This window comes from Monodon monoceros, unplaced genomic scaffold, assembly GCF_005190385.1.
Source record: "Monodon monoceros isolate NGI ecotype Baffin Bay Population unplaced genomic scaffold, NGI_Narwhal_1 Super_Scaffold_6, whole genome shotgun sequence".
NCBI lineage: Eukaryota > Metazoa > Chordata > Mammalia > Artiodactyla > Monodontidae > Monodon > Monodon monoceros.
The window spans coordinates 48,772,259-48,793,833 of NW_021703783.1; the positions used below are offsets into that span (position 1 = coordinate 48,772,259).

The 21,575-nt window shown below is 41.8% G+C and overlaps 1 protein-coding gene across 2 annotated transcripts in view; it reads left to right on the forward strand.

Moving 5' to 3' along the window:
• Positions 1 to 11,973, forward strand: part of SRGAP1 (SLIT-ROBO Rho GTPase activating protein 1) — a 269,221-nt gene extending 257,248 nt beyond the window's left edge. Inside the window, exons 19-22 of one of the 2 annotated variants that reach the window (XM_029205130.1) lie at positions 4,557 to 4,737; positions 6,231 to 6,365; positions 6,500 to 6,836; positions 11,563 to 11,973. In XM_029205130.1, coding sequence (XP_029060963.1) covers positions 4,557 to 4,737; positions 6,231 to 6,365; positions 6,500 to 6,836; positions 11,563 to 11,940 — 1,031 coding nt within the window. In that variant the 3' untranslated portion in view covers positions 11,941 to 11,973. Of the gene's footprint in view, positions 1 to 4,556; positions 4,738 to 6,230; positions 6,366 to 6,499; positions 6,837 to 11,562 lie in introns of those variants that run through there. The other variant, XM_029205131.1, reaches the window with a different exon arrangement.
• The last annotated feature ends 9,602 nt before the right edge of the window (positions 11,974 to 21,575 follow it).

A 21,575-nucleotide genomic window follows, 5' to 3' on the forward strand; every position in this document is an offset into this window, starting at 1 on the left:
GAGTGCAGGCTCAGTAGTCCTGGTGCATGGGCTTAGTTGCTCCGCGGCATGTGGGATCTTCCCGGACCAGGGCTTGTACCCGTGTCCCCTGCATTGGCAGGCGGATTCTCAACTGCGCCACCAGGGAAGCCCCTGTGTTTTTAACAGCAGGATAAATTGACATTTTTAGAACTTAAGTTAGAAGAAACTAAAGTGAGAGCTTCTATTTCTGTGGTATTGCTTTTGAAAGTCTCTGAGCCCTCCCTCTGCCACTCTCCATTCTTTTGTCTTGAGTTTCTGTGTTTCTTTGTGATTCATTCCTTTTTCACTGATGACTTCTGTGAGTGTTTCCTTGCTTGCCCCAGTGGCAGGAAAAGCCCAAGACAAAGCCCCAGCCATCTATCTTTCCAAGCATCTGTCTCACCACCGCACCATCTGTCAGTTGTTCTTACCTCTTGGCTACAAAAGAGCAGCTTTGCTGAGGGCTCTGTGTTTGAGATAATATTTTGATCATGTTCACCTGATTTTGCTGGAAAGAAAAGCACTGCTTACAAAGGACAGATACCCTTGCCGGCAGCCAGACTCTAAAGTCCTGTAACTAAATTAACTAGAGTATTGATTGTCTTTTTGATCATCTAGGTATTGTATTTTCTTTTCTCTGTCATGGTATCACTAGAGAGAGTAGCTTTTGTTTCCAAAAGACAGGCTGTCACAGAACAGAATCATCATCCACAAGGGCAGTGGGTAACAGATCTAGGAGAGAAAGTGTCAGGGACAGCAAGGTCCCAAAGGGGTAGTGTGATGTACTAGCACTTTGTATAAAATTACAAGAAATGGAAATATAAGACTTGATAGCACCAGGCAGTCAGAAAATCAGCTTTGTTGAATTTTCTTTCCCTTTGCACAAAATTATAATTGCCTTGTAGGAAAATGAAGTTATCGTGTTCACCCTTATTAATGTTGTTATTGGTAGGAGTAGCATTCTACAAAGTCTCTGCAGGACCTTAAAGGACTGTGTGACCCTATATGAAAGGGGTATGGTGTGTCTCCATGCCCTGAGATCGATTTGCTCTGCAATGATGAAACTCAGATGTGTATAAATAGCTTATTGACACTTGACTGTGAAATTTCTCTCATGGGAGTAGAAAGAGTCAAAATAATGAAATTGCTCAGAATTACTAGTTGATGTAGTAGGATTACCAGTAAAGTATACTTCTGATTCACCTGGTCATTCTTTTATAACGTCTTTACATTTGAATTATATAAGCAGAGTCTGATAATCTTGTTGCTAGCTGTTTCAAAAAACAAAAAGATAATGAGCATAGAGGGCATGATGATGAAATTATGATAAAATATGTATATATCTATTAAATAGTCTTAAATCGCCCTTGGCCAGTGTTGACAGTGTAAGACTGAATGGCATTAAAGAATATTAATAGTTCTCTCTTCTTTTCCCTTTGACAGGTACATAGGTTGTATGCTATGTTATGCTGTTATCTTTCCACTTTTTTTCAGTAAAACAATTTAAACATATGGGTGTGTCACATAAGAATTTGCAAACTACATATCATGAAGCTCTTTTTGGCATGAGTTCATTGGCATGACTTCACTCCTCTATGGATGTTTGTGTCCCCTGTACCACAGACAGGTTGATTTCTGTCCCCCAGGGCAGTGGTTCCCAACCTTTTTAGCACCAGGGACCGGTTTCGTGGAAGACAATTTTTCCACAGACCAGGGGCGGGGGAATAGTTTCAGGATGATTCAAGCACATTACATTTATTGTCCACTTTATTTCTATTATTATTACATTATAATATATAATGAAATCATTATACAACTCACCATAATGCTGACAGGAGGCAGAGCTCAGATGGTAGTACGAGCGATGAAGATGTAAGTACAGATGAAGCTTTGCTCGCTCACCTGCTGCTCACCTCCCGCTGTGCCGCCCAGTTCCTAACAGGTACTGGTCCGTGGCCCGGGGGTTGTGGACCCCTTCCCCAGGGAGAACTGGGGTAAAAAAATTGGCATCTGTCATTTCAGTTCAAGCAGGATTTATTCTTTACATGCAAGTTTAGAACAGACTATAAAGTCAGTCTCCTTGAATAAAAGTTCTGTTTCCTCCTCTGTGAGCAGACTTATGGCTATTTAATAAAGCTGCTATTTATTGTTTTATTAAAATATAATTTTAGGATGGAATATCAGAGTGTTAACATACGATCTAAAAGTTATCAATTATTAAAGGACTTAAACTATTGTTTTAAAATTATTTTTACACCTCCTTTGCTGAGAAGTATACTATGTGCAGATCATCGTGTTGTGGTTCTGCCATATGAAATATTATTCACCTTAAACATTATCCACTAGCAAAAAGATGGGGCTTTTTTGTGTGTCTTTATTTTAAACATAGAGCTGAAATTCACCCAGGCCCTTCATATAAGGTAAACCCTAAGCTTTTTCAGTATGTTTGTTGATTTTCATGCTCTTGCCATCCCAGAGGATGTTTGAATTTATCAGGTGAGAAAGTTTAGCTGGCTATCCAAGGATTTCTTGTGCAGTTATTTCGTATAAATACAACAGATATTGAAGATATTGCAATAAACTTTGGGAAGCAATAAACTCTTAAATGGAAAGGTTTGTTACCAAGGGAAATAGAAGATAAAAGTTCCTTACAAAATATTTGACAGGCAGGTTTTAATCTATTATGTGTGCATATATTCTAGAGTATTTGGAAAGTGATACATGCTCAGTTTTTAGCAAATGAGGTATTGTTCATTGCATAGACAGATTTCTCTAAGCATATGCCACTTGTACTGACCCTTTTTTGTTCTGTTTCTTATTAATTAGCAGTTTACTCACCTATTATAATTTTATTTATTTTTGGCCGCGTTGGGTCTTCATTGGTGCGCGCGGGCCTTCTCTAGTTGTGGAGAGTGTGGGCTACTCTTCGTTGTGGTGCGCATGCTTATTGTGGTGGCTTCTCTTGTTGCGGAGCACGGGCTCTAGGTTCACGGGCTTCAGTAGTTGTGGCACGTGGGCTCAGTAGTCGTGGCACACGGGCTTTGTTGCTTCACGTCATGTGGGATCTTCCCGGACCAGGGCTCGAACCTGTGTCTCCTGCATTGGCAGGCAGATTGTTAACCACTGCGCCACCAGGGAAGCCCTACTCACCTATTGTTGGTAGCAGGGATGAGGATGGGGTGATGGTGGGAGAGGGGAGGTAGGATCATAAAGCCCCCGATTCAGGGCTTTTTGCAATAAGCTGGATCACAAAAAGCAACTCTTGTAGTTGTTTTGAGTAGTTTGTCCTCTTATTTGCCTTTAATATTTGTGGTCAGAATTAGAATAGAGCTGAAATTCCAGTTCTAGGCCCAGAGCTTGATAGCTTTTTTCAACTTTTGATTTTGAGGTCATTGCAGATTCACATGCAGTTGTAAGAAACGCAACAGAGAGATGCCATACCCCCTTCTCCCAGTTTGCCCCAGTGGTAACGTTTTACATAACTGTAGTATAATATTACAAGTAGGAAACTGATATTGATATACTCCCTCCACCATTTTCACATTTCACCAGTTTTACATGCACTCGTGTATGTGTTTACTTAGTTCTGTACAGTTTTATCACACATGTAGATTTGTGTGATCACAATCACAGTCAAGATCAAGAACAGTTCCATCACAAGGATCCTTCGTGCTACCCTTTAATAGCCTTAGCTGTTTCCTTCCGTCACTTCCCCCCCACCCCAGCCTCTGGCAACCACTAATCTATTCTCCATCTCAATTATTACGTCGTTTCAAGCATGCCATATAAATGGAATCAGACAATATGTAACTTTTTGAGGTTGGCTTTTTTCACTCACCATTGTTCCCTTGAATATTTTTTGATCTCTACAAGATATAATTTTTTAATCTGGTCGTTTGAGTAGGTATGCTTGTTTCACAGGTGATATCCAGAATTTGTTTTTGATACTAGAAAAAATAAAGTTGTCTTTACTGTTGGTAGTAGTTTCAAGATTTGATAGTGCCAAAAAAAATACATAAGGAAATTAAATGTATTCAAATAGTATTTAATGTGGTGATTTCTGTAAACTTGATTTTTTTTAAATAAGCAAATAAAGCATAAACTTCTTAATGTTCTGAGATAGTGATTCTCCCATGTTCTAAATGGTTTTAACATGTTGCCAGGGAACTTGATCAAATAATGTTGGTCAAGATAATACTGGAGCTCTTGAAGAGGATATTACAACCCAAGGAGAGATTTTATATATCATATTGCAAAGCTTTAAATATTTTTTTATTAGACTGTCATGGTATCTCTAGTAAGAGGCTGTGGAAACTAAGATCTAATGTTCAGTTTTTCTTTGCCTGAAAAACTGATGACAGCGAGAGAATATTTTTCTGTATCTCTTTTAACAGCATCATCTTCTCATTGTCTTGATGATTTATTTATTACCTTGTTCAGTCTGGATATTAAAATGACCTTGTTTATTTCTAAAGCCTCATATAGACCTTTCAGTTAGTGTAGCATGCCTTCCTGAGAACCCTGGCCCTCACCATCTTCTGGTGTGTTCTCTGTAGAAAATGAGCCTATAGAAGCAATAGCCAAGTTTGACTATGTTGGGCGGTCTGCCAGAGAACTGTCCTTCAAGAAGGGTGCTTCCCTGCTGCTGTATCACCGCGCATCTGAGGACTGGTGGGAAGGAAGACACAACGGGATCGACGGGCTTGTGCCCCACCAGTACATAGTGGTGCAGGACATGTAAGTAGTCCCAACTTCCATCACCTGACGCTCCCAAGACAAGCCTCCAGCCACTGTTTTGATATATATAAATTTATTTATTTGTTTGCTTATTTATTTATTGGCTGCATTGGGACTTCGTTGCTGCGTGCGGGCTTTCTCTAGTTTCGGCGCGCAGGGGTTATTCAGAAGTTGCAGTGCGCAGGCTTCTCACTGTGGTGGCTTCTCCTGCTGCGGAGCATGGGCTCTAGGTGCGCGGGCTTCAGTAGTTCTGGCACACGGGCTCAGTAGTTGTGGCTCACAGGCTCTGGAGAGCAGGCTCAGTAGTTGTGGCACACAGGCTTAGCTGCTCTGCGGCATGTGGGATCTTCCGGGATCTTCCCGGACCAGGGCTCAAACCCTTGTCCCCTGCATTGGCAGGCAGATTCTTAACCACTGAGCCACCAGGGAAGCCCAGCAGCTATTGTTCTTAAAATGACTTTGGTCTCGTGAGAAGAGAGCAGAGGGATTACAGAGCAAAAATTTCTGAGCTGGGCACAGTTCTTCACCTTGCTAATGGGCCTTTGCTAACGGCACTTCAGGGCCAACAGCTTCTCATTTCCCAAACTCTCCTAGAAGGTCTGGAGCCAAGGACTAGTGAGAGACGCACCTTCTGAAGTGTTCAGGTTCTTAGGAAAATACCCTGTGCGGAGGATGGCTTTAGGAGCTAAAGTGGCACTGCGATTCCAAGAACAGCGGTGGCCCTTCTCTTGGTGCCTGTCTACTGTTTCAATTCCAAATTCCCAAGAGAGAGGATGCTGACTTCAAGTCTAAAGAGAATCATCTTCAGGCTTCTTTATTAATTTTGCTGATGAGAAAGCTCTACTTTCAAAAAAATACTTAAAGAGACATCTTCCCAAAAAAAAAAAAAAGAGAGACATCTTCCCGTCTGGTCATAATTTTAAGTGAAAGAAACAAGTTACAAAATACCACGTACAGTGTGATTTTAATTTTGTGACTGCAGTATTTCACAATGCAGCACCAATTTATGAACAGCTCTTCAAGGAAAAGAGAAAAATACCACGTAAAATGCATACAGTGACTGATTCAGCCTAAGTTTTAAAATGTTAAAATGTGTCTCTCAGGATGCAAGAAATATGTGTATGTATGCATGCAGACATACAGTCATGTATATCTAAAGTACATAAACATATAAATATCTATAGTATAAATACTGTACATACCTGTGGACATCCTTGTAGATACATATCCCAGGCAGAGAAGAAAAGCATAGAAGGATATTTTCTACAATTCGAACAGTAGCTGTCTCTGGATGTTACGTTATATTATGGGCGATTTTTATTGGAATTTCGGAATTTTCCAATTTATCTGCCATGAAACGTTATTATTCTTATAGTGAAAAGAAAAAAGTTACGTTAGTAAGAGAAAGACTTACATACATAAATGCCATCACTTATTTTTTTGTCCCCATTCGTCTAGCAAAAGACCCTCACTCTTGATTCTCATCGTTTCAGGGATGATACGTTTTCAGACACTCTGAGCCAAAAAGCCGACAGTGAGGCCAGCAGTGGGCCAGTGACTGAAGACAAGTCTTCATCCAAGGACATGAACTCCCCAACAGACCGTCATCCTGATGGCTATTTAGCCAGGTAGGTGGAGTGGGTCACCAGGCTCCTGAACCTCCACTTCTCCAGGGGCTCTGAGGGGCCATGGCATCCACAGCCTTGCAGAATTACCCTGTGTGATAACCTCTCCTATTCTCTCACTCTCCGTCTCTGTCTAGGCAAAGAAAAAGAGAGCCACCCCCTCCAGTAAGACGTCCTGGCAGGACCAGTGATGGCCATTGCCCTCTCCATCCCCCACATGGTCTTTCCAACTCCTCAATTGACCTGGGGTCCCCAAGCCTGGGCAGTCACCCCCGGGGCCTGCTACAGAACCGTGGCCTCAATAATGACAGTCCCGAGAGGAGGCGTCGGCCGGGTCACGGCAGCTTGACCAACATCAGCCGCCACGACTCCCTCAAGAAGATTGACAGCCCTCCTATTAGAAGGTCCACATCGTCAGGGCAATACACAGGCTTCAACGACCACAAGCCACTGGACCCAGAGACAATCGCTCAGGTAGGCTGCTTTGAATAGAATATTGCATGGTAAGTACCGGTGTGTGATGAAGGAGGCGCACAGGAGTTACTTTCTGGAGCCATGTCTTTTGTATAGAATCAACTAAAGACAACAGAAGAGAAATTAACCCATTCTTCAATTTAAGTCCATGTGGTACTGGAAGGGCCCAAGTGTATTAGGTTCATAGTGATTTAAACAAAGACACGGCAGAAATTTAGGACCCAGGACAGTCAAACAAACACATCCTTGCTGAACGGCCAGGAAAATTCTAAAAAAGAAGAAGAATGAGGAAGGACTAGCCCTACCAGATCCTAAGTGCATGCCAGAGCTAGTAAAACAGACAAACTGATGGAACGGAATGGAGAGCCCTGAAACACAGCATTTGTAGTGTATGAGGAAAGTGACACTTTCATCTTAGGACATGGTGGATTACTCAGTAAACGAAGTGAGAAAATGATGGTTGGCTGTTCAGAGAACAGCAAGTTTGGCTCCTCTGTCACTCCTGAATGGATGTGTGTCTTTACTTCCCAATAGTGACTGCAGAGAAGGGCCTTGTAGTTTTTTCTAATGATCAGAATTGACAAAGTAGGGCTTCCCTGGTGGCGCAGTGGTTGAGAATCCGCCTGCCAATGCAGGGGACACGGGTTCAAGCCCTGGTCCGGGAAGATCCCACATGCCGCGGAGCAACTAAGCCCATGCGCCACAACTACTGAAGCCCGTGCACGTACAGCCTGTGCTCTGCAACAAGAGAAGCCACCGCAATGAGAAGCCTGCACACCGCAACGAAGAGTAGCCCCCGCTCGCTGCAACTAGAGAAAGCCCATGCACAGCAACGAAGACCCAACGCAGCCAAAAATAAAATTAATTAATTTAGAAATAAAAAGAATTGACAAAGTAAAACAGTATTAATGGATTTTTCCATCGTTCATTCTACCATTTATTTCCCTCTGGGTCTTTTTACAACACAGACCATCAGAAAATATATGTATGACAGGAAAAAAAAACTGAATCACTATGCTGTACACCTGAAACCAACACAATATTGTAAATCGAGTATACTTCAGTGGAAAAAAAAAAAGAAGAAAATGTGTGTATGGCCAGTGAAAAAGGAGGTGAATAGATTCAGGGTTCACCATTTCAGTAAAGCGTCTTCCAGGTATCACTGAAGCTTAAAAATTGAATAGATCAAAAAAGGAAGTGAGAAATTAATGAAACAAACATGGGGAAATATTAAAGATGGATTATTTTTAATAAAAAGTGCTCAAGGAAACCTGCATTTGGTATGACAAATTTCCCAGCTATTTTCATTGTCCTAACTAAAAAGGATTTTGGATAGCAAATTAGATTGTGTGGAGAGTTTAATATGTTTTTACAAAATTAAACCAATTTTAAGTGCACAACAGTTTTTCAGCAAAAACCAAAAAGACTTGACCTTTTTGGTTTTTTTTTTTATTTGAAGTGCAATGCAGAGTCCTTTGAGGTCTCTTTCTTTAGAACCAATGATATTTGGCTGTAATCCACAACATCATTCCTTGTAATAAGCAGGTGAAACAGCATTTAGGTTAGAGAGACAGGGAGTAGGAGTTTAGTGGTGGGGAGGTATAATAAGGTCTGTTTTAACCCTTTTGCTTCTAGAACCAAAATCCTTTCATTGTAAATCATAAAAACAAAAACTCGACAGATAAACCAGGCTCTACACGTTCTCTCTGGGGCAAATACTTGTAAAAAAACAAATCCATATATTTAGCGTCAAATGGAAATCACATATGAAAATAATTACTTGAAAAGTGATGTCATCCTCACAATATGGCTTCCAGCTGTATCCTTTATTTATCTTTCCAGCTCTCATCTTCAGATTTTCCCATGAGGACAAGTAAGCCTGCCATCATGGTGTTCATACCAAAAACATGCAATTTCTTTTAGTAAACAAATCAGTGGAATCCCTGATAGAGCTTTTTAAAAAAATTGACATATCCATATGTGATCACCGGATCTTCGTTTATTCATTTAGCAAGTCTTTATTGAGCACTTACTGTATGGCAGCTCCCATGCTAGGTGTTATGGACACAGAGTTAAATCAATGGTCAGTCAGCCGCTGCATGAAGGTGCTTATAATTCAGTGGAGGAGGCAGATATGGAAAGCAGTTGCTGCTGTGCAGGCCCACAGGCTAATGCTCCAGGTGAGTGGAAGAAGCCCTGGGAATATGGAGAAGAGGTATTTCCATCAGCCCAGGGCAGTGGTTCTCCACCCACCCTATCTCACACAGTACTCCACCATGTGTGTGTGTTGGTGGGGGGGCAGTGTATAAAAAACGTAATGTGGGGCTTCCCTGGTGGTGCAGTGGTTAAGAATCCGCCTGCCAATGCAGGGGACACAGGTTCGATCCCTGGTCTGGGAAGATCCCACAGTCCGTGGAGCAGCTAAGCCCAGTGCGCCACAACTACTGAAGCTGGCGTGCCTAGAGCCCGTGCTCCGCAACAAGAGAAGCCACAGCAATGAGAAGCCCGCGCACCACAATGAAGAGTAGCCCCCGTTCGCCGCAACTAGAGAAAAGCCTGCGTGCAGCAACGAAGACCCAACCCAGCCAAAAATAAATTAATTCTAAAAAAAACAACATAATGTAAAACTGACCCTCTTTACCATTTCTAAGTGTATAGGTCAGTAAAGTGTATTCACACGGCTGTGTAACAGATCTCCGGAACTTTTTCATTCTGCAAAACTAAAACTCTGTACTCATCTAAGAACAACTCCCTTTTTCCCCTCCCCACCATGCCCTGGCCACCACTATTCTAAATACTTTTTGCTACTGTGAATGTGCCCACCTCATATAAGTGGCATCATGCAGTATTTTTCTTTTTGTGACAGGCTTATTTCACTTAACATAATGCCTTTAATGTAGCATGTGGCAGGATTTCCGTTTTAAGGCCCAGTAATAATCCATTGTACGTATACAGCACATTTCACTTATCCATTCATCTGTCGATGGTGCACACCTCACCTTTTTAAAACAAATATTTTGTAATTCCCTTTATTATCTGAAAAACTGATGATGTGCCAATTTTTTTAAAACATATAAAGCCCTAAATACAATGTAAAGGAAAAACAAAAGGAGATTAGTATTAAAAGAAATGTATTTCAGAATGCTTAACTACATTAGAAGACAAATGAAGTAGTGAGAAGCTTTCCCCTACATGTAGACTTACCATAAATACAATTAAAAATGTACGTTGATATAACAGTATTATTAAGTTAATTAGTTTCGACTCAGTTTCCATAATGGTGTTCCCATTATGGAAAAAAATTATGATTTTTCTAAAATGGTGGACCACCCTTGGTCATACAGTTCTAACCAAAGCAGGGTATAATTTACATGATAGTTTCATTCCTAGAAGACACCATGAAAAAAATATTTTGTGTTTATATGTAAGAAAGTTAGGTTCTAGACTCAGACTATTATAAAAAAATTTTCACCTACCTAAATGTCTGGAGGACATTTAAAAGTTGAACGGGATATGGGACAATTCATTGCATGTAAATTATCCAGGACACTTGTAAGGTATCCAGTATCTCTGGCCCCTGCGTACCAAATGCCAATAATGCCACCTGGTTATTTTGACATTTAAAACTACACATACACATACACCATATTACAGAAATGCCCTCTATGGGGCAGTACCACTTCCATTGAGATCCACTGGACAAAAGCGTCAGGGGGAGTCTTAAAATGAATTCTGAAGAACTGCTAGGAGTTAAGTATATAGTAAGTGCTCAAAAATTATTATCTGTTGAATGAATGAAAGAAGCCTGATTTTTCATGCCTATACACTTTTATTTCTTAAAAATTGTTGCGGTATCTAAATTTAAGCCATCTTTTACCACAGATCGAAATAGAATTCCATCTAAGATGTCAGCATGTAAGGTCAAACCCACCAGAGGGCTGCCACGTGCCTCAGAATGGCCAGTGCTTGTTCTGTGGCTCTTTGAGCCACTGGCGCCATCGCATCTCTTGTCTCCTGCACATTCTGAGTCACGGTAGTCGTGTGAGATGGCATTAGGTTTACACACTCCACAGGCTGGTGTTAAAACCGTCATGCTTTTGCTGGTCTGCTTGCTTTGAAGTGAAGTATATGGTTTCTATACATTAGTATTCATTATCAGCCTAGTCTGTCTCTCTTGCTGGTTTTTTTTTTTTTTTTTTCAGCTAATTATCGAGTTATCATTGACACACAGCACCATATAAGTTTAAGGTGTACAGCATAATGATTTGACTTGCACGCATCATGAAATGATTACCACTGTGGGTTTAGTGAACATCCAGCATCTCACAGAGATACAAAATTAAAGAAAGAGAAGAAAAAATGTTCTTCCTTGTGATGAGAACTCTTAGGATTTACTCTCTTAACCTTCATATGTAACCTACAGCGGTGCTCATTATATTTATCACGTTGTACATCACATCCCTAGTACTTAATTCATCTTATGACTGGAGTTCGTCCCTTTAGACTGCCTTCATCCAATTGCCCATCCCTGCAACCCCCCCCCCCCCGCCTCTGGGAACCACAAATCTGATCTCTTTTGCTATGAGTTTGTTTTTGAAGTATGCTTGACCTACAACACTGCTAATTCCTGTCACATGACATAGTGATTCGATATTTCTATACATTTCAAAATGATCACCACAATAAGTTTAGTTACCATCTCTCACTTCTGGTTATTCTTCAACAGGATATTGAAGAGACGATGAACACTGCTTTGAATGAACTCCGAGAACTGGAGAGACAGAGTACAGCAAAGCACGCCCCCGATGTGGTGCTGGATACCTTAGAACAAGTGAAAAACTCTCCCACCCCTGCCACGTCCACGGAATCTCTCAGCCCTTTGCACAACGTTGCCCTCAGGAGCTCGGAGCCTCAGATTCGACGTAGCACTAGCTCCTCCAGTGACACAATGAGTACTTTCAAGCCTATGGTGGCGCCCAGAATGGGCGTGCAGCTGAAGCCCCCAGCCCTTCGGCCGAAACCTGCTGTTCTTCCAAAAACAAACCCTACAGTAGGGCCCACCCCACCTTCCCAGGGTCCAGCAGACAAGTCTTGCACAATGTAAAAACCAACTGAGCGAGCATACGGGGAGGTGATTAGAAAGAGAAAACGGATTAGTGACAAAAGTCAACAATCCTTAACTTTCCTTAGTCGTGTGCTTATAACTGGAGACCCTTTGGCTTTTCTGTGTTCTCGAACGTAATGTCTGAGACTAGCTAAATTAACACGGGCATTTGTATTTTGTAATTTCATCCTTTTTTTAATAACTGGACATATCCTGTGTCATTTTAAAGACAATAGAAACACTTAGACTTACTTGAAAATCCAATGCTGCACCATTTGTAATGAAGGCACCACCGCTCTGCCCTGCACGTTGCACAGTGCTTCGGGCTTAGTGTAGCCTGGATGAGTCAGAAGCGTCTGAATCCAAAGGCAGGAGGATCTGGGTTCCAGGCCTTGGAATGTAACCAGTGTTGGTCTCTGGCACTCGGGGTAAGGCTAAAAGGTGACAATGGATTGTTTGGTAGCTGACAGTACCTCTTATTCCATGCAGTGGGGCAGGGGGCTGGCTCTTGCTACAGACTTGCTGTTGTCACAGTGGGGTGTTCCCAGCGCGAGCTGCAGCCCACCGGCTGACTTTCGTAACAGTCGTTTCCCTGGGTCCCGGTGAAAGTCTCAGCAGGAGCGGGTAGAACCTCTGCAGTTACTGCTTGAACTGAACCTGGGAAGGGACGGTCCTCCAGAGCTATTGCTGTAACTCTTTCCCCAAGCCTGATCAGGCCCCGGAGGGTTTCCAAGTCCATCCCCTGCATTCACTGCAGGCTAGAACAGTCTAATTTTAAAGACTTTCTGGTTACACTACTCCATGAACCCCTTCAGAGGTCTGTTGTTGCCTAGAAAACAACTTCCAGCTCCCCTAAGCCCCCGTGTCTTCCTCTGTGGCAACGGAGAAAGCAGACAGCGCACAAGTCCTTGGTTCGCCGGCCTTCCCTTCCCCTGACAAGATGACCTGGGTTCCTTTAAACGTGCTACAGAGGCCTGAGGATCCTAAATTGAATCCCCAGCTCCCCTCGGCATTTGTCTCTTTGAGCTACGGTACTGGCGTAAGAGCCAGAGCAGCCAAGGTGGGAAGATGACCTCATGCTTCCAGGACGACTTCCTCCCAGTTGTGCATCCTGGAACCATGGCTTTTTTTGTTTTCTCCGTGTGGTCTCTACTACATCACTCACACAGTCAGCTGAACTCCACTGACACCCTCTTTCTCTGACATCCTCACCCACAGGCAGTTTTTCTTTAGCCCATATTTATGCTCTGTTTCTCCTCTATCTTAAAAAGGTTGCTTTGAATTCATTTGTTTTTACTAAGGTACAGATCACCACTGTCCTAACAGCAGCTTATACCATCTGTAAACCTATGAGCATTTTATCTGCTCTGTCGTTGAACTTACTGAGGAAGAGTTTTTTTGTTTGTTTTTCGGTTTGGGGGTATTGTTTTGTTTTCAGAAAAATGGGTGGCCAGAACTAACCCCTCTGGACCACTTTGATTTCAAACTGGCAGCCAACTGCGTGCCCACCTAAGAGTTACGGTATGGGCTTTGATTTCTCAGCTCATTGGTGAATGCATCAATGTGGAAAAAATGGGGATCTGTACTAAAATCCAGACATTACTTTGATCTCTACCTCAGTTTGCCAGTCTAATCATTCTAATGCAAAGAGAGATGACATTTATGAGATACTGTTACCTTTCCAAGTCACACTGCTGGTGGCTTGCCTGCAGCCTGATTTCACAAATGGATTAAATAGTGAAAAAAATTATTTCAAATATAATATTTCCAGGTATTGTAAACCTCTGAATTTTTACAACATCCTTCTTGCCCATTTTGAAAAAGAGACCCAGCTCAGCATCTTTTACAACGCCCCCCCCCACCCTCTCCCCCTTGAGCTTTAGTGGTCCTTCAGCACCTTTGGGCACCATGGAAACCCAGCCAGGACTGAGCTCTGAATAGCACGAACCCTTTTAAACAAGCTTCCCAAATTTCTAGGAAATTGAAACTTTTAAGATCATCTCCCAGTTCTTTCTAGATTCCACTGTGGTCTCTAATTCTCTGTTGTTAACGGGGAAACAGAAACAGAGAAAAGGGTGGAAGTAATGGGGGAGGAGACTTTAAATCTTTTAGAAATTAAAGAGGATTCTTAAAAAACCACTTCCTTATTTGATGGATGAGTAAGATGTTAACAGAGGGCGTCAAAAGGGCAGAGGTGTTTTGAACTTACTAATTTTTGAAGGGTTCTTTTACAAGCTTTAACTTTAGCTTTTCAGATCTTACTCCTGCAAACTCATTTCTTCAGACTTCTCCCTGGTAATCCTCCCCAGTGTCTCCTCTCTCTGCTGTTGACACTTGCGATGGAACGAGGACTGCCTTTCCACCCTCCAGATCAGGACTCTGCTGCCTCGCACGGCAGAGGACATGCTGCTCCAGACCTCAGAGCCTCAGAGGAAACATTTCCGAATACCCTCCCATCGCTCCCTTTCTTTACCTGTCTCTGTCTTTTCTCTCTATAACTCTGTTGTCACCCTGAGGCTTTTTTTTTTTTTTTTTTTCCAATTCCCAGGGAAGGATGTGACCTCAGAGTGAGTAAGGACTCACTAATCCTTACTTTGTTTAGTAAAAGCCTTCAGATTCCAAGGATAAGACAAAGTGGCCACTTCACAAAGGATCCAGAATAACACCCAGTAAGTTCCTTAAAAGTTTCAGCAGCTGAGAGGGTTCACCTGTATGTGGTTCTCTTTACCGCCACAGGTGTAGCCCACAGTGGGGAGGTGGGAAGTCACAAGGAATGGGGAGAGAAGAAAGAAAATAAGTCCCTGAGATGTTATGCCCCAGTTTCAAGGATCTTAATGGTTCATGTGCAGTTTGGGAAGTGGGTCATTTTGATCATGAGTAAATTATGGTTCTACAAAGATTACCTGACTCCACTTACACAAGAATATGTATTCACAGCTGATATAACAATGTTCACGTCCCATCCACAGGACTCGCTGAAGTAGATTTACCAAATTGGCCTTTCTGTTTGGGTGGGGATGCTTGGAGTGGGTCGTTAGGATAGAGTGAACGGTTCTTAGTACCTGTTTCCTAATGAGTGTTCTGTAAATTATTTCAATCCATTGAATGGCCCTTTGTAGAGCTCCATGTTCAAGTGTGGCATAAACGCCATTGTTCAACAGTTTTTCACATTTTCACACAATGTAATCGGACTTTGGTGCCCCTTGAGCAATCCATAGAATAATGTACAGCGGGGTCCCACTTAATCTACAGCAATGGACATGAACAGTGATCAATGGATATAGAGCGCCAAGGGTCAAATTGTATGAGTTTTCTGTCTGCGTACTTTTGCCATTCCCAAAAATGGGTTTATAATTTAATTAAGGAAAAAGTGGGGGGACATGGTGGTCTCCTTAGTGTTTGGGAATGAAGCATAGCCTCTGGGGTCTGTAAACTGAAGAAACTTTAGTAATCACAGCCTCTGAAATCCAAAGTTAAAGAGCCTGTGGTTCTATTGGGTTTACAGGACTTCGGATTTGGGATGACATTTATTCCTGACCACAGTAGTGAAGGGCCATGAATTCAGGAAATGCGCTTGGGGCTGAGTCTTGCTCTGAGTTACCTGCCACATAGGCCCCAAGGCACGGGCAGCTTAGAAGTGAAGTCTCTTCCCATGTATGAATGAGCTCACGACTGGAGACTGGCCCCTGAGCTAAAAGCCAACCTCCAGCTGGGCTGGGGTGTCAGGCATGGGGCAGGGTGACTGGTACAGCTTTGTTCAAATCAGTAAAAATAAACTGGAAATTGAGCTTTCACTCACCCACCCTAGTATACTTTACAAAAAAAAAAAAAAGTCTACGTAGTATAATCAAAATGGTACCTGTATCTTAAAATTACGTAGGGAATTTTGTATGCTTAAATAATTGTTCTGGGTTCCATAATGCTTATCTTAGAAACTGTTTAGTAAAAGAAAATATATAAACCGTGCATTTGTGAATGCCCCCCCGTTAGAACATTCATCCAAGTTCAATGTGTAGTGTGATGGTTATTATAGATGTTTGAAGTATAGTAAGTGGCTGTGTGACAGGAGAGACTGCTATTTACCTACTGACTTAAGGGTAACTCCTGCCCACGTAATTAAATCAGTATTGTCCTTTCCTGTCGGTTTGATTAATTGCAGTATTGGTGGCTTCCTGCTTGTGACTGTTACCTGATCGTGTCAATGTACATCCGTAGTATGTACATGTGAAAGTGCCTTTCTATTTTAGAGGAGTTTTAGCCTTGTTCTTTACTGTTGCCCCGCCCACCTCCTCCCCCAAGTGCCACCCCAATTCCTGCATCCACTTGACTGTTTTGAAATTTCCTTCCCTCTCTCCCAGCTGCTTCTCCATCCCCGCACCTTTTCCTGCCTCGGTGCTCAGCCTTGTCCTGTCTTGCATCCTTGTCGGTCATGGTCAGGTCATGGTCATCAGACGTGTTGTTTTCCTCTTAGCCGTGACTGTGCCTTTCGTTCCCCACAGTCACTCTCCGGGTCCCCCGCAAATCGCCCCCCTCCCCTCCCCTGCTCACGTGCTGCTGACGGCCATCCTGTTCGCCTCTGCTCTGTACTGCCTCTTCCCATGACATTCCCTCCTCTCTGAGGTGAAAGTAAAGGGGGATGCTTTTCTAGTTCTGGAAGAGAAAAAAAAGAAAAGTTTTGTTAATCTGTTGTGACAATGCACTTTTATGTATAAGTACTGTACATTTTGGCATGTACCATTCCAGGCTTCAGTATACAGTCAGGTCTGTTCTTCATGGTGTATCTTTATAATAAATAAGATAGTTCTGGCTGCCTTTGTCGGCTTCCGATGGTCTGATTCTCTGCCGTGTTTTCATTCCTTTCTATTTCTAATCACTATTTAACGCACCCCCCCCCCACCAGAGCTGAGTTGCCTTAAATCGTTAAATCATATGAAACTACCTTTTATAAAAAAAAAAAAAAAAAGTTTTCATCTTTGATTTTGGTTTGTGAATTTGAAAATGAGGCCTCACGCACAGGGCCTTGTCCATGAAGCCAGGGTTTTTTAGAGGCATAGTTTGGAGACCCCCTCTGTAGTAAGAGAGACGGGGCTGGGAGAGTTTTAACTAAGAGGCTGAGAGAGCACAGTCCTCCTAAACACTCCAGACTGAAATCTTTCCTTTGAGGAGTTTCTGACGTAGTAAACCTTGTCAAGCTGATTTTTGGTTTCATTTGAATCCACTGAAATGCAATCCTTAGGTATAGACTATGTTTAGAATTCCCCCATGTATGGATATTTTATCTTCAAATTTAGCTTTTTTTCCTAACTCTTGAGGACTAGCAATACATAATATAGTTTTGTAAAACTGTATCAGCAATGTGCAGATTGTATCAGCAATATACCAGACTGAATATTGATGAGCTGTAAAAAAAAAAAAAAAAAAAAAAAAAAAAAAGACATAAATTGAGGGGAAAAAACTTTTATTGAAGCATAAAATACATAGAGAAAAGTACACAAATCATTAGTGTAAGAGCTTTCACAAAGTGATACACTAATTTATCCACCCCCCAGATCAAGAAATAGCACATTAACAGCCTCCTAGAAGCTAGGCTTTCAAAGTTATCAACATCCTGACGAATAACACCATAGTTTGGTTTTGCCTGTCATTTTAACTTTCTACAAACAGACTCGCGGTGTGTAGATTTTCTGTCTGGCTTTTCTTGAAATTTATGTTTGGGAGAGTCCATGTTGTTAAATATAATGGTAGTTTTCTACATTTTTCAGGGCTGTATAGAATTCTATACGAATATGTACAGTTTAGTATTTCCTAATTAAACTTTAGGTATTGTATGCATGGCTGTATAGAATTCTATATGAATGTGCTTGGTGTTTTATTTTAGTATTTCCTGATTATACTTTGGGTATTATATGCAGAAATCTTTAAACATGGACAAATCAGTGGGAATAAAAAAAAAAAAAAGACCCACCTGTTAAAGGAAATCTTTTCCCCAAACATGATGGAATGACTTTGAACTAAGCCATTGACTGGAACGCCTATCTAAAAGCAGGTAGGTACCATTTTAGGACCTGAGAGTTGGATTTAGAGGCTGCCGCATGGGAACAAATGCCCAAGTCAGACTATAGCATTGTTCCAGGAAAGCCCCACCGTCCTGCATCTCCCTCACTACTATCCGCAAATCCACGAGCCTCAGCCTCTGCCACAACCCTCCCCACGTGCGCCTGTATCCCTCACGCCTGAATTAGAGTCCCGCGTGAGTATGGTTGTCAGCTCCCACTGTTCATAGGCCGGCACCCTGTAAGAATATTAGGAAGGCAGGGAAAGGGAGTTTTCCGGCTTCTATCTTGAGTAGTTGGGACTCAAGCAGAAAATTCCCAAACTTGATCTAAAATGCCCAACAGGTCCTGGAAGCCAAAAATTATGGCACATTCTATGCCATGGGCCATATATCCCCTTTTGGATTTTGGAAAATAGGGTTAAGATACCTTTGAGAAGTAATCATGGTGAGGTTCATCATTCTTCAGTAGACTTTTGTCTATATAGTAGATAGAAAACTTGCCTTCTACAGTGAAAAATGGTGATTTTATCAAGATGGGTCCTTAGCAAGAGTGGCCGGAGAGCTGGAACCAGGTTGGATATCAAAATGTGTGTCTGTGTGTTTAAGAGAGAGAGATTGGTCCTCCTGGAGCCCTGAGACAACATTCTTTATTCAACATTAACATCTTGAAGGAAGTTAAGATATTTGCAGTCCAGTTCTGGTGAATAGTGGGCGCCCCCTTCCTACGCATCAGAGTGCGCTCTCTGTCAAGTGCACTCCTGGGATGATTGCCTTTCTTTTAGCTGCTTGGGTGTGCAGCTGAAGGGAGGACTATTGATGAATTATCCTCCCAAAGAAGATGCACTATACTAATTTTTTGTCTTTGACATATCCAGGGAATGTCTTGTGTAAAAATTGCCTCTCTAAATGAAAGTGAACGATCATGTCTGTAAGCTAGGGGAGAGGGAGGCGTCATCAATAGTCTGGTGGCATATTCGAAATTGTACAATGATATGATATTAACTAATTTGAAAATGAGATTTGGCTTTCTAAGCCTTTGATGGATGGACTGCATCCATTTTTTTTTTTTTTTAAAGGCAACATGGTCAGGATTTCAAATAGAAGGTACGGACCGTGAGCGAAGGATGATTATTGCATTAGTAACTGAATATTAGCAGATGCATTAGGAGAGGAGGGAAAATTTTCCAATACGACAAAAATCTATTATCTGATCCTAATTCAAACTCAGTTACTAGACTTCTACAAATCATCAACCAATGCCTTAATTTCCCAGACAGAAATAATCCACAGCAGCATTTTACTATATTGTCTTCTAACGCTTACACTATGCTTATTTTTAGTGGAGTTGAATTTATACTGTGCATATAATTGTGTATCCTTGTCAGGTTTTTCTCCCTCATATCAGTTCATATTACAAGTCTCAGTAAACATGATTTTTTAAGGACTGCATTAATATTCTAGCATATGAACATACCATAATTTATTTAATCATTTTCCTCTCACTGAGTGAGCCTGTTTGCAGGGTTTTTTTCAACTGAATGTTCTACAGAGCTATAGTAAGCAGCTCTGTACATAATCACTGTCTGCATTTTGGATCATTAATTTAGCATTGAATCCAAAAAATGAAATAACTGGGTCAGTGGGTATAAGCATCTCTAAATTTCATGATAAATGTTGCCAACATGTTTTCCAGAAAGTTTGCACAAATTTACACTACTGCCGGCAAAGTATGAGTACAGAACACAAGCTTACAATACTGTCATTTTGTTTCTTTGCCAATGTAACAGGTAAATGAGAGTTTTGATCCAAATTCTCCAGTCTTTGTTAAAGTGCATATCCTCATTTTCAGAGTAGAAATCCCTGTTTTACTCACCTCTTTGTCCTCAATCTCAGATGTCTTCCTCCCTATCAATTCAGCTGAATATCAGCAGAGATTTTCCCTTAGGCACCTTAAACTCAAGAGACCCAAAAACTAAATCCACTTCCTTGCATTCCAAAACATATTCCATTCCCCTCCACCAACATCCAGTGTTTTACTGATTTTTCTCTCTGATTTAACCTAGTTCTGTGTGCTTCATTTCTTTTGGCCTCAACTATTGCAGTATCTTCCCACATAGTTTTCCTGGGTCCACTGTCTTCCCTTTGAAGGATTCTCTGTACTCATGGTAATCATCTTTCTTTAAAAAAACAAAAAAGAAAACAATCTAACAAACTAGTGAGTAAAAAACCCAACAAGCAAGCATTGACAACTTACTATCTACTAGGCATTGTTTTAGACATGTTACATAAAAATAGCTAATTTGTATTGAGTGCCAGACACCATTATACAAACATTAATTTAATCCTTACAAGAAAGCCAAGAGAAAAAGCTACAACTATTATCATCCTTACAAACGAGAAAACTAAGCCAGGAGGGGTTAAGAACTTGCCGTGGTCACAGAGCTAGCCAGTGGTAGAGCCAGGATTTGATTCTAAGCCACCTGGTCCCAGAGGTTGTGCTTGTAATTACTGCTGCATTCTGACCCCTGTAAGATGCTCACATCACTCCCCTGCTCAAAAACCATATGTGGCTCCCCACTACAGACCCAGAACTATGTCTCATTCATCTTTGCACCTTCAAACCTAACATATCATTAACTAACAAAACTGAAATGAATGCAGTATCTGCCACATTGGCGGTCTGCCACTTCAGCCTTCCTGCCCACCACTTCCTCTCAAGAACCTTTATGCTCAGCCCTATCGGGTTACCTTGCCCTGAATGGGCTGCGCTATAAGCTTCGTCACCGCAGCTCAGGCCATTCCTCAGCCCAACATGTCCCCTGTCTCACTGATATCCGCCTGATGCAATCATTTAAACTTAAAAGCCCAGCAGAAATGTTACATCTTACACAAAAAGTTCCCAAAATCTCTCAGCTGGTGTTCACTGCTCCGTCTTCCCTGCTTCCACTGCACTTCACTCTCATTCAGTCAGGCTCTCTTCTGGGCATGTGGCTGTGAACAAGACATACAGGCTTCCTGGTCTCATGAAGTATGGTTCTTAGTTGGATAACAACCAAACAAGCCAACAACTATTCTGGCAAAACAATTTCAGGTGCTGATAACTGCTATGGAAAGTAAAAGTGAAACAGAACAGGGTGATTTACAATGTCTGGGAGGGGGACTTTAGATGGGACAGTTTGAATGTCACCTCTGAGGTGGTAGAATTTGAGCTAAGATCTGAGTGATGAGAAGGAAACAGGCAGGTGAAAAGAAAGAAAAAGACTTGGCCAGGCAGAGGGAACTGCATGGGCCACTGCCCTGTGAAAAGGCCATGCAGAGTTGTTAGGGAGTTAAAGAAGGTCACAATGACTGGAACAGTGTAAGCAAGAAAAACTGGAGATGGAGATGAAGGCTAAAGAGTGGATAGAGACCAGACTTTGGAGGAGCTTAGAGACCAAAACAGCATATTTAGATGTCATTCTAAGTGCAAGGAGAGTCATTGGAAGGTTCCAAGCAGGAATATGACATCATCAATGTTTTAAGAAATTGTTCTACACAAGTACAGTGAGACATCACATCATACCTGTTAGGATGGCCATTG